At 44.7% G+C, this 20166-nt stretch overlaps 1 protein-coding gene across 6 annotated transcripts in view; it reads left to right on the top strand.

Annotated features, from left to right (window-relative positions):
* Positions 1–20166, top strand: part of NF1 (neurofibromin 1) — a 2008692-nt gene that overhangs the window by 1592046 nt on the left and 396480 nt on the right. For all 6 annotated transcript variants that reach the window (XM_086954827.1, XM_086954826.1, XM_086954830.1 and 3 more), the window contains 2 exons: positions 512–643; positions 1148–1283. In XM_086954827.1, the coding sequence (XP_086810953.1) occupies positions 512–643; positions 1148–1283 (268 nt within the window). The remainder of the gene's footprint in view (positions 1–511; positions 644–1147; positions 1284–20166) is intronic.

A 20166-nucleotide genomic window follows, 5' to 3' on the forward strand; every position in this document is an offset into this window, starting at 1 on the left:
GGCAATAAAAAAATGGAAGGGTTTCATCAGGTTAAGCTGAGACCAGACGTGGAGCCTGGATGGTACTAGAGAAGAGAAATAATGGCTGGAATTGTGTGATGAAGACCCTGAATAGATGAAGACTACAAAGAGCTGTACTTACAGCAGACTCTGCTAAAGATGGCAGGTTGTGAATAAAGGTCTATTATCAACAGACAGTTCCATGCTAAAGCGAGCAAAAGGGGAATCTTTTGTGCAGATTCTGGAACCTGTTTAGGTTTCAGGTATTAGTCATCAGGACTTAAAAATGAAATGGAAGTTTCAGCAGCGTGGACCATGCAGGGCAGTGAATGGTGATATAGCTTAGTTTCTCACTGTCAAAGGATGTCTGTCAGCATTACCTCTCTGCAACGTTTCTGAAGTAATTAGACTAAATTGAATTTAGTACTGATTAACATCTTCTGTGAGTATCGTTGTTCCATTCAATAGACTATTCTTAAATGCAAACAAACGTATCTCTGGTTTTTCATAGGATACAGGCACCCATCTCCTACCATAGTAGCTCGAACAGTTCGGATTCTACACACGTTACTTGCACTAGTTAACAAACACCGAAATTGTGACAAATTTGAAGTGAACACTCAGAGTGTGGCATATTTGGCAGGTATGTTTATAAATTAATTTATTTTTAAATGCGATGATAAAGATTGTGATTGGAGGCCAGATCCAGTTAGTGTTGAATATGTTCAGTAGTCGTTAGCTTCTACAGTGGATCGAAATGGCTTAAAATTACTTCACCATGCAAGACTTGGCCATTCCTTGTTGACAAAAAAAGTCTAGCCTACCCTTTGAAATAATTGATTTCTTGTTCCTACTTAGGAGAATGTTTCCTAAAATATTACATAGTTTGATTTCTTAGATCTGCGTTGCCTCTTGTTTTTAGGGTGTACAGAGTGGGGAGTTTTCCCTATTATGTTATACAACAGAGCTCATCTTATGTCGCATTTCAGATACATTTCTGAATCTTATAGCATGTTCTAAAAATTCCTGGGCTAAAGAACACATTTAGAAATTGTGTTTTCATAGTTATTAGTGTCTGCTATGTAACTAATCATTTTAACGTTCTTGCCAGTGGTATGTGGCTGTCTATTTAATGTTTCTTTCTTAGCTTTGCTTACGGTGTCTGAAGAGGTGAGAAGTCGCTGCAGTCTCAAGCACAGGAAATCCCTTCTGCTGACAGATGTTTCAATGGAAAATGTTCCTATGGATACATATCCTATACATCACAGTGATCCAAGTTGTAGGTAAGTGGGCTTTTGGCCTAAGGTTACACTGTAGTATTAGGGACATTGATGAGACTGATCAGATTAGAAGACATTTCTTGTAGAATGTTTTATAGATAATTTTCAACATTTTCTGCCAGTCAACACGCAGGTGCAATATGAGATGCTTGTAATTAGTTAAACGCCAAATAAGGTATAGATTTAACAAAATGCTCTTTAAAATGTTAGGTTTTCATTTAGTCTGTCGGATTAGTTTTGAAACTATTTATATTTTATTTAAATAGCTGCAAATACATACAAACATACATCAAGTGCTTATTAGAACTGTTTTTTTATCGCTGATACAAATTTTCAGTTAGCTTCACAACATTCAATCATTAATTGATCCTCTATTGAAGCCCACGAGTTTAGTATGTCTAAGGTCTCCCCAGAGTCCTCAGGATGGCAGATTTTCAGGATGCCCGAAAACAAAGGATGAGAAAAGGGCCCTAGGGGAATCTGTATTTATAGACCTGCTTGTATCTTGTCCCCCAACTGAACAATATACCACACGAAAGATATCATGGGTCTTATCTGATTCTATCAGTGGTTGGAACCTATTCGTAGTATCCCAAATCACACATACCAAGAAGTTATCTTAGAAATTGTAGAGGAGAAGAGAAGAGAGTGAATGTTTGAAAGTAAAGGAAAAGTGTACCCATCAGCCCACATTGTAGCGGAACTTCGTCATCTGGGTTTTTGTTCACAATTGGTGTCCAATAAGCTCTTCCACAGGAGAACTCCTGAGGCTAGCTAGACTTGGACCCACCAGTTGAACCATCAACCAAGAAGGATGAGAGTTTTGAGGCTGAAGGGGCAAGTTGCAGTGCTCAAATGTGAAAGGTGTAAACAAAGAAGAATAAAGTGGTGATGTAAAAATACCTGTCTTGATGTCTCAAGAAACTTTATTAGGTGCGCCCATCAAGACGGTATGATTAAAAGCAGAGTGAGAATAGTATGAAAAGAATTACTATTCACCATAATTGATAATTGGTCAACATGTTTCAGCTTTCGTCAGGACCTATGACGTTCACTACTGCAACACTTACCACGTGCTGTGATAGATAATTTTCATTGTATAGACATACCCCATATGAAGTAGTCGCATGTCTTTATTTTTCAACCTTCTCCTGTGAGTAAATGGAGGACACACAGAGAAACACAATCCAATAGTATAGTCAGAAACAAGCATATTCAATGTATTGATACTCGATGTGTCCATTGTATTTTTAACTCACCCAAATTTGTAGGGAGGAATTGCCTCACCTCACCTGGCACTCGCTCAGGAAAAAGAGGCCACGCACTGAAATTTTCAGAATATAAATAATGTCATATTAATTGGAGTTGTATACCAAATGCTTATTATGTGACAAGAAAAAGCAGAAAAGCATGTCCCAGGCTCCATATATATGAGAGCTCTATAAAAGTGATGCATACCATGCATGTTAAGATGTTTTTAAAGAGATGTCTCCAATCTCCATATTAACCAGAGATGGGCTTAGCTCAATTAACAAGGAAAAAAAGGGGAATAAACACGTTTTATATAGTGTCTAGATAAAAATGACGGTCCCGCAAAACCACAATTTTAGAGCTAGATGCAGTGACCAATCCTGTAAGTATCCCATGCACCATAGCACAGCACACACTCACCTTTCCGTCGTTGCCTCGGTATGGCAGCTGAGCCGAGGGGAAGGTGGTGTGGCTGCATGGTGCTTGGGTTTATCAAGCGCGAGTGCGGACCAGAGAGAGAGCTGTCTTTAATGTGTGTAAGTTTAAAGATCAGCTCTATGCTCGTGTTACATTTAAAAGACAGCTTGTGTCATAATCATAGATAGTACGTCCTTTTTGATAGGCATAGGTGAAAATGCTGCACGCATCTCTATTGGTGCTGGTGTTCGGATATGGCGCCGCCCCTTAGAACGTGTTCGGATACATGATTTGAGACAGAAAATAACCACCTGTACTGAGGGTATTTGTTATTGCGGACCAGAAAGGGACAGCGTGTAGTGTGAATCCCCGGGCGTTGATTGGACAGCTAAGCGGAACCGGAAACAATCCGAGCACTAAAGTGTGCGCTCCGTGTTTTTTTCCGGTGCCCGGATTTTTTGTAATCACTAAAGTTGCCTGCTGTATGCGGCGCCGCCCCTTAGAACATGTTCGGATACGTGATTTGAGACAGAAAATAACCACCTGTATTGGGGGGTATATGTTACTGCGGACCAGAAAGGAACAGCGTGTAGTGTGAATCCCCGGGCGTTGATTGGACAGCTAAGCGTAAACGGAAACAATCCGAGCACTACTTGTTTCATACTATTCTCACTCTGCTTTTAATCATACCGTCTTGATGGCGCTTTTTCTTTACTTTCCTTTACTTTCAAACGTTCACTCTCTTCTCTTCTCCTCTACAATTTCTAAGATAACCTCTTGGTATGTGTGATTTGGGATACTATGAATAGTTTCCAACCACTGATAGAATCAGATAAGACCCTTGGTATCTTTCGTGTGGTATATAGATTTTCAGGATGCTCTTACATTATTCTGATTGTGACTGTACCTTTCCGTCATGATTACCTCTCCCTGGTATCTCTGCTTACAAGTGAGCATAGGCCACCCAGCACATTAACTGAGCTCTAATTACACATGACTTAATTCTTACTCCACTTTTTTGGTGTGGAGTTACAAGCATCCATTAGCAAGGATTGTACTGTCTCAAATGTTGATATTGCCTTTAAGTTTCCTCTTATTGTCTTTATCATGCCAATGCTATTGCATGGTACAAGCAATACCATGAGTGACGCTCAGTTGTTGCACACTTTCTTCCCATTCATGTGATCTGGAGATGATGAACCATTACTTAGGTATACAAAAGTTCAATCTCTCCATCAAGACACTGTAGCACTACAGCCACAAGCCGGGGTACCTCTCATTGTTAGGGATCGGGATTGAGTTGGGATGAAGTGGAACGATATGCTTGCAATGGTCTAGGGAAGGTTTGACAGGATATTTCTAAGATAGTATTGCATACTTTTTTTAGGCGTCATGTATTCAGTGTTTGTTAAAGAATAATATCTGAAAGAAACAGGTTAGTATTAGACTCCTTACCTTAGAATATCCCCAGGAGGCAGACTGGATCTGGAAACTGTTGCGTAGCAATACACTTGCGCGTCAGTAGGCGTTGTCTGCGGCTCCGCGTCCGTCGTTGGTGCCGTGATGACGTCGTCGGAGTACTTAGACGCCGCCCTCGCGCCCTGACGTAAGTAGTTCTTTTTTTCGCCGGCAAGCGTCGATCCTTGAAAAAGTAGTACCCTTAGTCAATTTTTGACTAACTTTTTCAATCATTTTTCTCGAAGTCTATCAACTCGACGGTGCCGGTAGGGATGCCCGGGTTTAAACCCTGTGTCGACTGCAACCGATTGATGTCGGTTACCAACCCCCATCGCCGGTGCCTTCACTGTCTGGGCCCCGACCACAAGTCCTGTTCCGACTGCCGGGCCCTGACGTTTAAAGCTAGACGGGAGCGGTCCCGCAAGCGACGCGAGCTCCGGCAGTCAGCCCGCACCCCTCGAGGTCCCGGTCCGCGAGGAGGTCGAGGGACCGGTCGCGGGGTCGGAGTCATCATAGCTCTGGGAGTCGTCACCAGTCTTCGGGCTCGAAGTCCTCAGGTAAGAGGCACAAGAAGTCGAAGAGGCGTCATCGCTATCTGACTCCCCCTGACACTCGCGCGACTCGGCCGGGGGTTCGGGCAACATGCCCCGCGGCTCCGCCAGAGCCACAGGCGTCGCGGCCTGCTCCATACCCGCCAGTCCCTGGGCAGAACACGACGCCAGAGGAGATCGAGGCGTTCCTCACGGCCATGAGATCACTCACTCCTCCGTTGGGTTCCGCTGCGCCTTCGGGCCAAGCTGCCCCGACTGGATCCCCACACGGGCCGGGTGCTTTGTCCCTGGCGCCGTCGTGTGCTTCGGCCCTGGCGCCGTCGGCGACTTGGGTCCCGACGCCGCAGCGTCCCGCTGGATCCAGATCCGGGTCGTCGCCGGTCGACCTTACGACCTCGCCGCCGCCAGCCCCCAGGGTGTCGCCTCCAGTGCCGTCCCAGGACGACGCCGTCCCTGATCCCACCCTCGATTCGGGTCCGACGCCGCTTGTAGATTTTTATTTCTATGACCCAGCCCCATCCTTTACACCTGAGTACCAGGTGATGGGTGACAAGGGGGATTGGGAGGGGTCCGAGGACCCTCTGGCAAGTGAGTGCCAGTCTATTCAGGACTGGGCTGGTGAGCTTGGGGATGCCAGTGGTCTGGACACTTCGCCCGACACTGGTTTTGTCTTCCCTCCTACCGTGGCTACGGAGGAGGGGGCTGCCTATAGTGTGGTGCTGACGCGGGCTGCCAAGGCCTTGGACCTTGAGCTCCCCATCAGGCCGCGAGGACTAACCTCCTCACTGAGGTCCTTAAAACGCAGGCAAGCTCGGCTGAGCATCTGCTGCCGTTTAATGAGGCCTTGTTGGACGTTCTTCTGGGCACTTGGTCCAAGCCCGCTACAGGTTTGCCTGTAGATAGGAACGTGGCCAGGCGCCACTGCCCGGCTCCAGGCGACCCTTGCTTCCTGTCCACCCACCCCACCCCGAGAGCCTGGTCATCCAGGCCTCCAACTCCCAGACTGCATTCCCGTCGGCTCCCCCGATCAAGAATCCAAGAGGTATGTACAGTATGGTAAAAAGATGTTCTCCTTAATTAGTTTGGGGTTGCTGTCAGTCAACACCGCGTGCCTCTTGGGCCGTTACACCCACTCTCTGTGGGGCACGGTCGCAGACGTGCTGCCACAATGTCCGGAGGGGGTCCGGACTAAACTCGCCCAAGCCCTTGCGGAGGGTGGAGATGCAGCGCGGTATTCCATCCGGTGTGGACTGGATACCATGGACTCACTGGGCAGAGCGATGGCAACGACGGTTGCGATGCTACGCCACGCCTGGTTGAGGTCTGCCAACTTTTCGGCAGATGTCCAAAATACTCTTATAGACATGCCGTTTGAAGGCTGTAGCCTCTTGGGCGACAAGGCGGACCATGCGCTTGAGCGTTTTAAAAACTCCAGGGCTACGGCCAAGTCCTTGGGCCTCTCGGCCCTGCGCCAGCAAACGGTCGCCTTTCGCTCCTTTCGTGGCCAAGGTAGGGGTGCCCCAACACGTTCTACCAGCCATGGGCTGCAGACTACCATCCCGCGTGGTCGCGGACACCGCTGTGGCAGAGGTCGGGGACACCGGTGCGGCCAGTCCACACCGGTCCCTGCAGCATCTGCCTCAAAATCCTCCTAGTCTGTGCTTTCAGGCCCATGTGACGCCAGTGGAGGGCAGGGTTCGCCATGACCACCACCACTGGCTCAGGTCTTAGCTGCCCTGGACCCGGGAGACTAGATGGTAGCGTTGGACTTGCAGGACGTTTATTTCCACATTCCTGTCCTGCCGGCCCACCGGCGTTACCTGCGCTTCACGGTAGGCCACAAGCACTTTCAGTTCACAAAACTTATAGCGGTGGTCGCAGCTCATCTGCGAAGGTTAGGGGTTTCAGTCCTCCCCTACCTCGACGACTGGTTGTAGATTGCTGGCTCGCCCCAGACAGTCGTCAGCCACCTCCAGACTATGGCCTACCTCCTGCACCTGCTGGGGTTCTCCATCAATGTGCCGAAGTCCCACCTGTGCCCCTCTCAGAAGCTCCTCTTCATCAGAGCGGTTCTCGACTCGGCGCAGTTTACGGTTTATCCTCCCGAACAGCGGGTTCTGGATATTCAGGCTCTGATTCCGATCTTTCAGCCGTTATCCCGAGTCTCGGTCAGGTTGACTCTGCGGTTTCTGGGGCTGATGGCCTCCTGCATCCTTCTGGTGCATCACACCAGGTGGCGGATGCGGGCTCTGCAATGGGACCTGATGTTTCAGTGGGCCCAGCATCAGGGCAACTTGTCCGACCATGTCTTGATCTCTGAGGGCACTGCAAGACAGTTGCAGTGGTGGCTCACAGACCGCGATTTGGTCAGCGGCAGATCCCTCTCCCTAGCCCAACCGGAGCACGTAGTTTTGACGGACGCGTCCCTCCAGGGCTGGGGGGCCCACATGGGAGAGGCGGAGATCAGAGGCCACTGGTCTCCGGCGGAGTCCCGGCTCCATATCAACCTTCTGGAGCTGCGGGCGATCCGGCTTGCACTGAAGGCATTCCTCCCCTCTATCCAGGGGAGTGTAGTGCAGGTGTTCACAGACAACACCGCCATGTGGTACTCACACAAACAGGGCGGGGTGGGGTCGTGGACACTATACCAGGAGGCTCTGCGCCTCTGGCAGTGGCTGGAACATCAGGGCGTGACACTGGTAGTTCAACACCTGGCAGGATCCCTGAACGCCAGGGCGGACGAACTTAGCTGTCAGTGCATGATGGATCACAAATGCCATCTGAACTCTGACGTGGCGCAAGGCCTCTTTCAGCAGTGGTGAGAGCCTTGGTTAGATCTATTCGCCACAGAAGAGAACGCGCAATGTCATCAGTTCTGCGCGTTGGAATTTCCAAGGCGGCACTCGCTCAGAGACGCTTTTCGTCGCGAGTGGAGCTCCGGTCTGTTGGATACCTTTCCGCCTATACCACTTCTGCCCAGAGTGCTGACGAAGATCAGGCGCGGCCGGGCCCAAGTCATCCTTGTGGCTCCGGACTGGGCACGGAAATACTGGTATCCCGAGCTACTCAGCATGTTAGTCGATCCCCCGATTCGTCTGCCTCTTCAGGAGGACCTTCTGTCGCAGCAGCAGGGGACGGTCCTCTACCCGAACCTGTCCAGTCTCCACCTCCATGCTTGGAAATTGAGCGGCGACAGTTGAGGCCATTTGACTTGCCTCCTGAAGTTTGTAATTTGATTCTGGCAGCCAGGCGTCCCTCCACTAAGTCGGTATACGCCTGCAGGTTAAACAGATTTGTGGCATGGTGCACAGCAAAGGCTGTGGATCCACTCTCTGCCCCTCTTTCTGAGGTTCTCCTCTTTCTTCTTTCGTGATGCCCCAGTGGGACTTGAAGCTTGTTCTGACCTATCTGATGTGCGCTCCTTTCGAGCCACTTCATAACGGTCCTCTCAGTCTTCTTACGCTTAAGACTGCTTTTCTGGTTGCCACCACCTCTGCCAGGAGAGTGAGTGAGCTCCAGGCTCTATCTTCTCAACCTCCTTTCCTCTCTGTCCATCCGCACAAAGTTGTCTTGAGAACGCGCCCCTCTTTCCTGCCTAAAGTAGTCACAGCCTTCCACATCGGGCAGTCCATCACCTTGCCCACCTTCTTTCCGCTTCCGCATCCCTCTAAAGAGGAAGAGCGGCTCCACCGTCTGGACCCAAAACGTGCGCTCTCATGCTATCTGGATCGCACACGCCAGTTCCGGGTGGATGACCAACTCTTTGTTGGATACGTGTGCGCTAAGAAGGGACGGGCGGTGCACAAATGGACCATCTCTCCGTTGGTCGTGCTGTGCATCAAGGCATGCTACTCTTTGGCTAAGAAGGAGCCTCCTGTTGGGCTGGGGGCCCATTCCACTTGGGCCAAGGGGGCTACTACTGCCCTGGGCCGGGGAGTCCCCTTGCAGGACATCTGTCAGGCAGCTACGTGGGCCTCGCTGCACACGTTCGCAAGACACTACTGCCTGGACAGCCAAGTCCGGAGGGATGGCTTCTTTGACCGTTCCGTCCTCCAGGACTTTCTGGTGTGATTATCGGGTTGCAGACCCCCCACCACCGGGGTTGGTATTGCTGGGGTATCTATTCTAAGGTAAGGAATCTAATACTAACCTGTTTCTTTCAGATGCACAAGTTACTTACATTCGGTAACAATATATCTGTAAGAAACAGTAGTTAGTATTAGATTCCTTACCGCCCCACCCATCCTCCCCGTTCTGTGAACCGATATCTAGGGTTAAGGTCATTCCCTTTCAGGGCCCTAGTTTCATGGCACCAGTGTTGGTTTTTATCATGGCTCTGCGTTTCTGGCGCAGAAAAGCTATATATAGAACTGACGTCAGCGTGCAAGGGCGCCGTCTAGGAACTCCGATGTCATCACGGCGCCGACGACGGACGCGGAGCCGCAGACTACGCCTACCGACGCGCAAGGGTATTGCTAAGCAAAAGTTTCCGGATCCAGTCTGACGCCTGGGAATATTCTAAGGTAAGGAATCTAATACTAACTACTGTTTCTTACAGATATATCGTTACCGAAGGTAAGTAACTTGTGCGTTAATTGTAGAAGGCTTCAGAGCACAAGTTGCAAACTTTTTGAGTGTGAAAATAAAATAGAATGAGAAATAAGAAAAGGAAATGGTAAAAGAAAAGAGGGAATAATGGGAAATTAATTAATGGAAGTGCACCCGTTCCATTCTGCAGGAGGTGAGGAACCCAGGAATCTTCAAGTTGTGATGGATGTAGGTAAAGTTGCTTCTTCTTGTAGTCCGAAGGATAGATTTCAAGAGGACTGGTATTTACTCAGCCAATTGGTGCCCATCAAAATGCTATTTAAGGAATCTCGACTCAGCACTTGACATGAAGTGGGGGAACTAGGGATTCTGTAGCATAATTTATCTCCTTAAATCTGTAAAGGGACTTCAGACTGCATAGACTTGAGTGTGTTGGAGGATATCGAAATTGATAGAGGGTCTTGAAATGAATGAAAATGGAGTCAGCAAATCAGCGGAGCATGAAGAGGGGTGAAAATTTGGATAAAGTCGGCAATTAGAGGCATTTTCAATTGTTTTGACTGGAATGGATAAAAGTGCTGATGAGGGAACCATTTTTATGAGTTGGGGGACATTTCATAACTTGATTAGTACGTTGGTTTGGTTGCTAAAAGGAAACTTGTTGTCCACTTGACAAACATTTGACAGGGTAGGGCAAAGAAGATGGATCTTCAGGTCAATTAAACCAGTTAGTGCCAGTTTTCTAATGTCACTAAAGGAATTGGAATATGAGTTTTGTCATCAATCGAGCATAATTTTCAGAGTTTAGCCAACCAAAAATGCTTTGACTATTTAACCTCATCCGTGCGGTGCAGATTTACCCCCGGTGCTGGGCCCTAATGTAAATGGGTGTAGTCATGACGGAACGGTTCCGTCATGAGCACAGCGCCACCGATGCTCATGACGGAACCGTTCCGTCATGAGCATCGAAAGGGTTAAGCCAACAATGCTTGTAGGCTTTAAAAAAAACAAATGAGAGAAAAGATTACATCATTTGAAAGGAAGAAATTCAGTCAAAGTAGGATAATACTAGCCCATGGCAGTAGTCAACTGCATCTAAAGCTGCCTAAACTACAATAAACATGGCAGGCAAAAGATGGGCCTGGAAATTGTGTGAGTGACCTTCATGAAACCAAATTGTTTGATTGATATATATATATAATCGAGAACGAAAAATATCTGGGGCCGCTGCGACCAGGCAGCCCGTGATTGCATGGGGAGGCAAGCATGACTTCAGTTTGCTTCAGGCCCGATGTGTTCTCATTACTGGGGCTGGGCTTAGGGGACCAGAGGAAGCCTGCAACACGTTTTAATTTTGTTTTCACCTGCCACTACACGGCCCCCCTTTGTGACGCAATCTTCAGCACTCACAGCAGTTAGAACTATATCCTATTTATTTTATTTCTATTTAAAAATATTTATAGAGCGCACGTACACCTGCGGTTTCATGGCGCTATCCGGCTGCAGCACTTACCTGAACAATGGATGATGGGAATTGTAGTTGTACATGAAACTACATTCCTTACACGGCAGCAGGATTGGTTGAACTCCCACCAATGGGAGCGCAAAGAGTTGTTCAAAGGAGGAACAGGTGATGACAATTCAGCAGCAGCATCTGAAGTAGACGAAGAGTCGAAATGCATTATGCCATGCTGAAAATCTGAATAAAAGCTTCCACAGAATCCCTGCTGTGTCCCTGGACTACTTTGGAATAAGGTAGCCGTTTGGTGATATATATATATATATATATATATTCATTTAAAAAAATATAGCTTTCAGGCCTTATATAGTTAGGAATTAGCATTTAAAAAAACATTGAAATTGCTTCTATATAGTTAGTTGTACTAACTATATTTCGCGCGCCCGCAATCCACTGCTGATATTGTCACATATTACATCATTCATGACATGGTCAGTGACCTCACTGATGACATCTCAAATGACATCACTGATGACACCATCCCGTGACTGTGTTTCTGTGAAGTTTAAATATGTTTTACATATTGAAGAATGAGTGGATGTATAAGTGTCTGGATGAAGGATTTAGTAGGTGCGTGACTGAATGTATGAGTGAGTGATTAAATGTGTCTTACTAAATGCATGGGTTAGTGACTAAACTGTCTGAATGTGTGCCTCAGTATGTCTGTTGTGTAAGCTGCTGCATGTGTTGATCAGTAGCTATATGAGTGGTTATATGGGTTATTGATTGGTTGCCCAAGTATTTGAATGGGAAACTGAGTGTGTGTGTGGGTGGCTGGGAGGTGTGTGACTCTGTGCATAGATGTGTGAGCAGTTGATTCACTAGGTGTATGAGTTCGAGTGCATGTGGAAACAGCTATATTGGCGGTTGACTGTGTGCATGGATGTGTTGGTGAGTGAATGGATATCTCAGTGCTACATGTCCAAGTAAGTACATATGTAAAACAAAGTGCATGTGAGAGTTGGCATATATAAATGACTATACATGAGAGCCAGTGAATGTGGCTGTATGGATCATTGTGTACTTGTATCAGTGATTGTATAAGAGAGTAAGTCTGTGTTAGTATATGTTTGAATAAGTAAGGTGTTGTGTGTAAAACTGTATAGTTGAGGAAATGGAAGTGTGATTGATTCTTTCCATGACTAGGTGTGTGAGTAACTCCATGGATGAGTGGCAGTGTGTGAGTGTCTGTATAGGTGTATGAGTGCATATGATAGTGTTGTATTGATGAGTGACTGTATGTATGAGTGATTCTATGGGTGAATGAGTGAATGTGTGTGTAGACCTAGGAATCAGTGAGTGCGCACGTACTAACTGGTATTGGTGTGTCAATGGTTTCAAGAATGGTAGTCTGTGTTTAACACTGGGTGTATCAAAGGTTATATTAGAGTGTGAGGAGGTGCATTGTATTATCACATGAATGATATCATCAGTGATGTGATCAGTGATGTCAAATGAGATGTCATCAGTGATGTCATCAGTGATGTCATTTGAGATGTCATCAGTGATGTCACTGACCAAGTCATGAATGATGTAATATGTGACATCATCAGCAGTGGATTGATGGAGCGCGAAATATAGTTAGTACAATTCACTATATAGGAGCAATTTCAATGGTTTTTTAAATGCTAATTCCTAACTATATAAGGCCTGAAACCTATGGTTTATTAAGTGAATTTGCAAGGTTTTTAAAATGCTAATTCCTAACTATATAAGGCCTGAAACCTGTGGTTTTTTAAGTGAATTTGCAAGGTTTTTTTAAATGCTAATTCCTAACTATATAAGGCCTGAAACCTATGTTTTTTTAAGTGAATTTGCAAGGTTTTTTAAATTCTAATTCCTAACTATATCAGGCGTGAAACCTATATTTTTTTTCAATAAATTTCAAAGGTTTTGTAAATGCTAATTCTATTAGCGGATAACGTTTATATATGTTATTATCCTTCTGGGACCACCTAAGCAGCTATCTTGTTTCTCAGGAGAAGTGAGGCACAAGAGAGCACAAAACAAGAGTGGAAAATGTGAAAAGGGGGCAGGGTAGAGACCCCCTGATCCCCTAGCCCTTCTCAGGGGGTCCCAGAAGGATTACCAAGTGCAAATAATTTTTTGTTATTTTTGTTTAAATCGCGGGGTACGCACACGGTACGCGTACGGTGTGCGTACCCCTTGATTTTTTCGATTTTATTTTATTTATTTTTATTTTTTTTTGCTCTTGGGTGTCCTTCTGGGACCCCGTGAGAAGGGCTAGAGGGTTGGGGGGTCTTTTCGTGTTTTCCACTCTTGTTTTGGGCTCTCTTGTGCCTCAGTTCTCCTGAAAAACAAGATGGTGGTCAACACTCCTGGGTTGGACAGTTTGGAATGTTGACAGTCGACTGCAAATTCAATTTTCTCAACAACTACTGGAGGGATTTTCACCAAATATAGAAAAGGCACTACTGCATACCTGTTCCTACCATTTTGCCAAGTTTGGTGTAATTCCGTTCAGCCGTTCGGGCTGTAGCCTTGTCTAAAGGTCCGTAAGGAAATTAACATGGGGAAAACACGTTTTGGGACCCCCCTTTTGGCCCCCGCTTGACGAATCCCCCCGAAACTTTCAGGGAAGGAGCGGAGCGAAGCAATTTTAAGGAAAATTACACGCAGATTCCTCAATCTGCGCCAAAGTTATTCCCAATAGAATGTTGGGGATTTCCTATGGTAACTAGGTACTAACTATATATACCTACTGACGACCGCCAGTTGGTAATATATATATTTCAAAGAGAACCGTACATTAGATAGGGAAAAGGCACTTTCTGATAGATACATCTGCCTGTGGATTTCTCACCTTATGATTTACCCCATGCGCAGCATTCCACAGAAACATTTCTCCATAGCTCTTCCACGTCAACGATGACGTCAGAATGGAATGGCTCCACACGTGACCACACTTGACATCACCGGAGCCATAAGAAGTCCTTGTCCGTGTGCTGACGTCAGTTAACTTTTTTCCATGTCGTCGACACAACATTCTTTGTCCAAGGCTTTCCATTTCTGGAGTTTCTTTGTTGCAGGTTCTTCATGTAATTGTAACAGTGTCAAGGTTACTATGTAGAAGTCCGATATTAAGTGTTGCAGGGAATGTGAGGGTCATATGACAATTACTGACTATTTAGGGTGCCTCTCGTCGGACCACGATGTCAAGGGGTGTTCGTCATGCAGGCACATAAATCTGAAGTGTATAAGCACAGGAACCCCAGAATAGGTCTAGGGAAGGAAACTAGAGGCACGGGGTGCTAGAACCAGGCAGCCTCCAACGAATAATGTTTAGCACAAAAAGAGCCGCTCCCAGTTTGGTGACCTAAGTGCTACAGTGTTATTTCGTGATTGCGGGCATCTCACAAAAAGTGAAAGACTGGTCTCACACACCACCTGGTGTCATGCTTCGTCATTGACTAGTCCTCTCCCTCTAAAAACTTAGTTTGATAGAGGGCGGGCCTGCACCTGAAGACAGGGATGCACTTCTAAAGCTAAGTGGGGGCCCTTGCAAAAAAAGGGAAATTTAAAAAGCCATTACAGATGTCAAACTCATTTTAATGTAACTGGCATCTGTATGGTAGTTCAAATAAATGTTCGGTGTGTTGGGAATTCTATTGTCCCCCACACCGTGATGTAAGTGGTCGACATCTTTCTGCCTGTTGGCCCAGTCGGGTCCATGGCATTCATCAGGACCTATAATAAACCGAATCGGGCTCCACCCTTACCGTACTATGGTGGGAGGGTTCCACTGAGTGGGTGATCAATATCACACTCCACCGATATGCGGCCAATATATTGGCACTCACTGTAAATATATTGCTCCTACGGTGCAGAGGTGGGACATACACCTTTAAACATGCTTGACCGAAGAGGTCCTACTTCCTCACCCTCCTATGGGGCTAGTAGGTCCCATTTGATAGGGCCACAGACAGATACTGTATCCACCAGAAAAAGCGTTACCAAAGGTAAGTAACTTGTTCGTTTAAACCCTCAGGGGCAAGTTCAAAGAGAAAAGAGTAAACGGACATGACACAACCTCACAGATTTAGAACTACATATAATAAAGAACACTCCAGGATGAGACAAGCCATACAAAAACATTGGCATTTGTTCAAAGATGATCCCATTATGGGCATGCGGTTGTCTAGACACCCCCAGATAAGTTACAGAAACTCAAAATCAATGAGGGACTATTTGGTTAAAAGCAGATACAATGCTAGTACAAATCCCAGGACATGGTTGGCACAACAAGATGGATTTAGGAAAGGCACTAGGTGCAAAGTCTACAATGATTGTGAGAATTAAACAACATTAATCACACTGTTTAAGAAGAAAATCTAAGTGAAAGGAAATAGAACATGCAAATCAAATTTTGTTGTGTATATCCTCAAATTTTCTGTACATGAAAATATACAGAAGGAGTACCATCTAACCCGTGCATAAAAGAATATTACAGCTCATAAGAATTACAAATAAAGATCGGAGTTAGTAATTGCATGCCATTTTGAACAACATAGTCGAAGTAACCCTACAGATTTGAGCTACAGCTGCATTGTAAAAGTCCGGAAGAGGGGAGGTGACCAGGAGAAGGAATTATGTAAATTGAAAACATTTATTTTGGAGCTAGACAGTAAAGAACCATTTTGTTTTAATATTGATGAAGAATTGTATACATATCTTCTTTAAATTGAGTCTGGCAGAACACATTCACCTATGCCGCTGTTGAATTACAGATTTTAGATAGCACTTTTACTTCCTTTCTATTTGCAATACTATTTAACAGATAATCTTTTTAAATAGTCATATGTCTAATCAGTGCAAGGTTAGGATTTAGTATTTAAGCACAGTGCAATTTTTTATGGTGACCGGGTACTTGTATAAGTGGGTTATAAACCAGCACTGGCCTATAAATTAAATACTACCTATTCTGAATTCCCACTGTATATGAGTTTGATAACAGGAAACTATTGCAATTGTTTTTAAAGTCGATAGGTCTCTCTAGGCATATTATTATTTTTTAATGATGTGTGTATATATTGAGAATGTTCTTTGGATAGTCAAAATCAATGACATAAATATGTGGAACCAATCATAACATAAAGCTTGTAAATTAATACTTTACACAATTGTAGGTTTTCAATGAACTGGTTGATCAGAGTAACTATTTTGGAATGTACTGTAGCAATATGCCTTGAATTTTATTCATTGAAAGATGGCAATTGCCCATGCATTCCCCGTGACCGAAATTCGTTTTTTATGTTTATTACCACTGTGGTATTTATTCACACACAAGATAGCGCACGTTGTCGTCAACAAGGTTGCCAGAACAATCGAAAGGTGTTGACATACATTCATATGCTTATGAATAAATGAAGAAAAAAAACTCACCCAGGAGTGTGTGTAGATATCTACACACACTCCTGGGTGAGTTTTTTTTCTTCATTTATTCATAAGCATATGAATGTATGTCAACACCTTTCGATTGTTCTGGCAACCTTGTTGACGACAACGTGCGCTATCTTGTGTGTGAATAAATACCACAGTGGTAATAAACATAAAAAACGAATTTCGGTCACGGGGAATGCATGGGCAATTGCCATCTTTCAATGAATAAAATTCAAGGCATATTGCTACAGTACATTCCAAAATAGTTACTCTGATCAACCAGTTCATTGAAAACCTACAATTGTGTAAAGTATTAATTTACAAGCTTTATGTTATGATTGGTTCCACATATTTATGTCATTGATTTTGACTATCCAAAGAACATTCTCAATATATACACACATCGTTAAAAAATATATATATATTTATTTATCTACACACACTCCTGGGTGAGTTTTTTTTCTTCATTTATTCATAAGCATATGAATGTATGTCAACACCTTTCGATTGTTCTGGCAACCTTGTTGACGACAACGTGCGCTATCTTGTGTGTGAATAAATACCACAGTGGTAATAAACATATATATATATATATATATATATATATATATATATATATATATATATATATATATATATATATATATATATATATATATATATATATATATATATATTCCAAGAACCATCATATGCATTCCCCAGTTACCGGAGTTCATGGCCCTTCAGGGTGGTCTCACAAAAATGGGCACGGGGTAGCCCATCAACACCTTCCTTGGATAACAGGTGAGACCCAATGCAGCAACAATTGGCTTTATTTCAAAATCACAGCGCCTGCTCCATATGTCTAACGTTTCGGCGTCATGCCTTGCTCACAGACTGGATCGCAAGCGCCCAGGTGCGCTAGAGTCTTATTAAGTCAAGTCAAGTCATGAAATTTGTATAGCGCACTACATACCCAGAGGGTTTCAAGGCGCTTAGGAAAGGGGGGGAGGATTATTTGTCAAATATCCACGTTTTAAGCTGCTTTCTGAACGCTAGGTGATTCTGGGTGAGGCGAAGGTAAGCGGGGAGTGAGTTCCATGTTTTGGCAGCCAGGTATGAGAAGGATCTGCCTCCCATGGTGGTCTTGTTGATGCGAGGTACAGTGGCGAAGGCTTGGCTGGAAGAGCGAAGTTGGCGGGCGGGGGTGTAGAAGGACAGCCGAGAGTTGAGGCAATCTGGTCCGATGTCGTAGAGTGATTTGTGTGCGTGGGTAAGCAGTCGGAAAGTGATCCTCTTATTGACGGGTAGCCAGTGGAGGTCTCTCAGGTGACCAGAGATGTGTTCGTTACGTGGGATGTCTAATATGAGCCTGGCTGATGCGTTTTGGATTCGTTGGAGTTTCTTCTGGAGTTTAGCGGTGGTGCCTGCGTAGAGGGTGTTTCCGTAGTCCAGTCGGCTCGTGACCAGAGCATGGGTGACTGTTTTCCTTGTTTCGGAGGGGATCCAGCGAAATGTTTTTCTGAGCATGCGAAGAATGTTAAAGCAGGAGGAGGATACAGCGCTGACTTGGCGGTGCACCACGTGACTGTGGTGATGAACTACTATACCCAAAATGCATAGTGCGAGTAAACTCTAGTATCGGATCCACCAGTGTTGGAAAGCCAAGCAGCAGTTGTGTTAAGAGCTGTGGGTAATGAAAAGTTGCAGTGCTCAAAGAATATGTGCTAGTAAAGAGTGATAAAAGAGTGATGTTTAAAATTGGCTAACATGGTGCCTAAGAACAAATTTTATTATAACGGTCACCATGATGACAAGGTTAAAAACAGAGTGTAGATAGTGTTTCAACAAATACTACTATCCGTTGGTAAGTTAACTGGTCGACATGTTTCAGCCAAAAATGGCTTTCTTCAGGACCTATTACAAAAACACTACTGCGACTGTGACAGAATATGGTGAGAACTAAATACCATGCATGAAAAATTTTGACCTACCATCCGATGGAATACTAAATGGTAGGATCTGGAGTCATGGTTGTGAAAAATACTCTCCTAAAACAAAAACAGTGTATACAAACACACAGTGTAAAATATGAAAGCAACATATATGTAATGAAGATATATAACAGCCAACAAGACATTGCTCAATCATTATTAATTGTATGATCACTCACCCAAAGTTGGCTTAGGAGTGGCCTCACCTTGCCTGACACTCGCTCAGGTAATGAGGCCCGCTCTGAAGAAATTGAAACATATATACCATTGCATCACATTTTTTATATAAATCCTCTTCATTAGGATATCTCCTGGTGTCCAGATGGACAGAAAAAAAGACAGCGAACTCGGCTAGCCTAGCCAGCTGATGATCGATAATGTTAAAATGTTATATATGAAAAGTTGTTAAAACCAAATGCGCATGCAAAATTGCCGCTTGGCGTTATAACATTGCAAATCCACAAGTATCCTTGATGTTATAATCACACTTAGGGAAACACCCATTAAGCTCAACAGGAACTCTTAACTTGGTTCCACGCCGTGGGTTAATGACCTGATAACAAATAGTTAAATTGAGGTACTCGGATTCTGATGTGTAACCAAGGCGTAAAACGAAAAAGAAGCGCCAAAAAGACTGCATGCTCCGATCTTAAATAAAGGGTTCATAGTCCTTAACAGTAGACATTGGCACAGAGCGCCCATGGATCTTGAAGCATCATACCAACTGTAATAGCGAAAGGGTGATCTATCTAATAACATGCCCCTGCTCCCTTCGCTATGTTGGCATGACATCTAGAAAGGTGAAGCTTAGGATTCATGAACATAAGAGTACTATCAGGTGAAACAGACAGGCACGATGCCTGACGAACCACTTTTTGACAATGAAACACACTGCTGAGGATTTGAAGTGGATAATACTGGAACAACCCTACATCCCCCAACATGTCAGTGACCTATCCCACTATTTGTTTGTTAAAGAACAAAAGTGGATTTTCAGATTGAATTACGACACTGCGGGGTTGAATGACGAGATCCCGTGGGTCCAAATCTGAATATCCTACCAATCATTTCTAACCTATTTGACCATCCTGGCTTTCACGTCCTCATACTATTACTCTTGGGAGTACAGTTGTTCCATCGATGACTATTTAGTTGAAGGTAATATCAATGCCCACAGTTTTAAACTGGACGGTTGCACCTCATTTGTACTATATGAGTACTACATCATGAATAACCCTTGTCCTTTTTAACTACAAGTCAGGTTGCCTGAACATAATGGTTGCTATTCTGTAATATTCATGGCTTTGGAACTCTGTTTTTCATTCACGGACTTCATGAACGGGACGTAGCGTGCGAATGTGCACTTATGTGTGCGCTGTCCCTCCAAACTTTGACAATCTTCCTCTTGTCCTTACATTGTAAGGGTCTATGGAGCGATACTCAGACCGTACTTATGTGTGGCCATTCTGTAGCATTCTTGACCCTTAATGAACATTGCCAAACGGATTGTTCTGCTTCTCCACACTTGAATCGTTTATAACATAGCTTGAGCATGCCAATCCTCGGATGTTACGCTGTTTCCTGACTGAGCCGTCAAGTCCATTGACGGTCTTTGGTTGGTCATCTGCTCCACAAGTAGTGAACTCGTTTCGCCCTTTTACATTCAAATTGCTCATATGCAGTGGGGCAAGGAAAACTCCGGACGCTCTGCCGGTTCTTGACGGAGCCGTTTTGCAAAGGCAAGGCTCTGATTGGCTATTTGCTTA

The sequence above is a fragment of the Lissotriton vulgaris genome, chromosome 2_1 (genome assembly GCF_964263255.1).
Source record: "Lissotriton vulgaris chromosome 2_1, aLisVul1.2, whole genome shotgun sequence".
NCBI lineage: Eukaryota > Metazoa > Chordata > Amphibia > Caudata > Salamandridae > Lissotriton > Lissotriton vulgaris.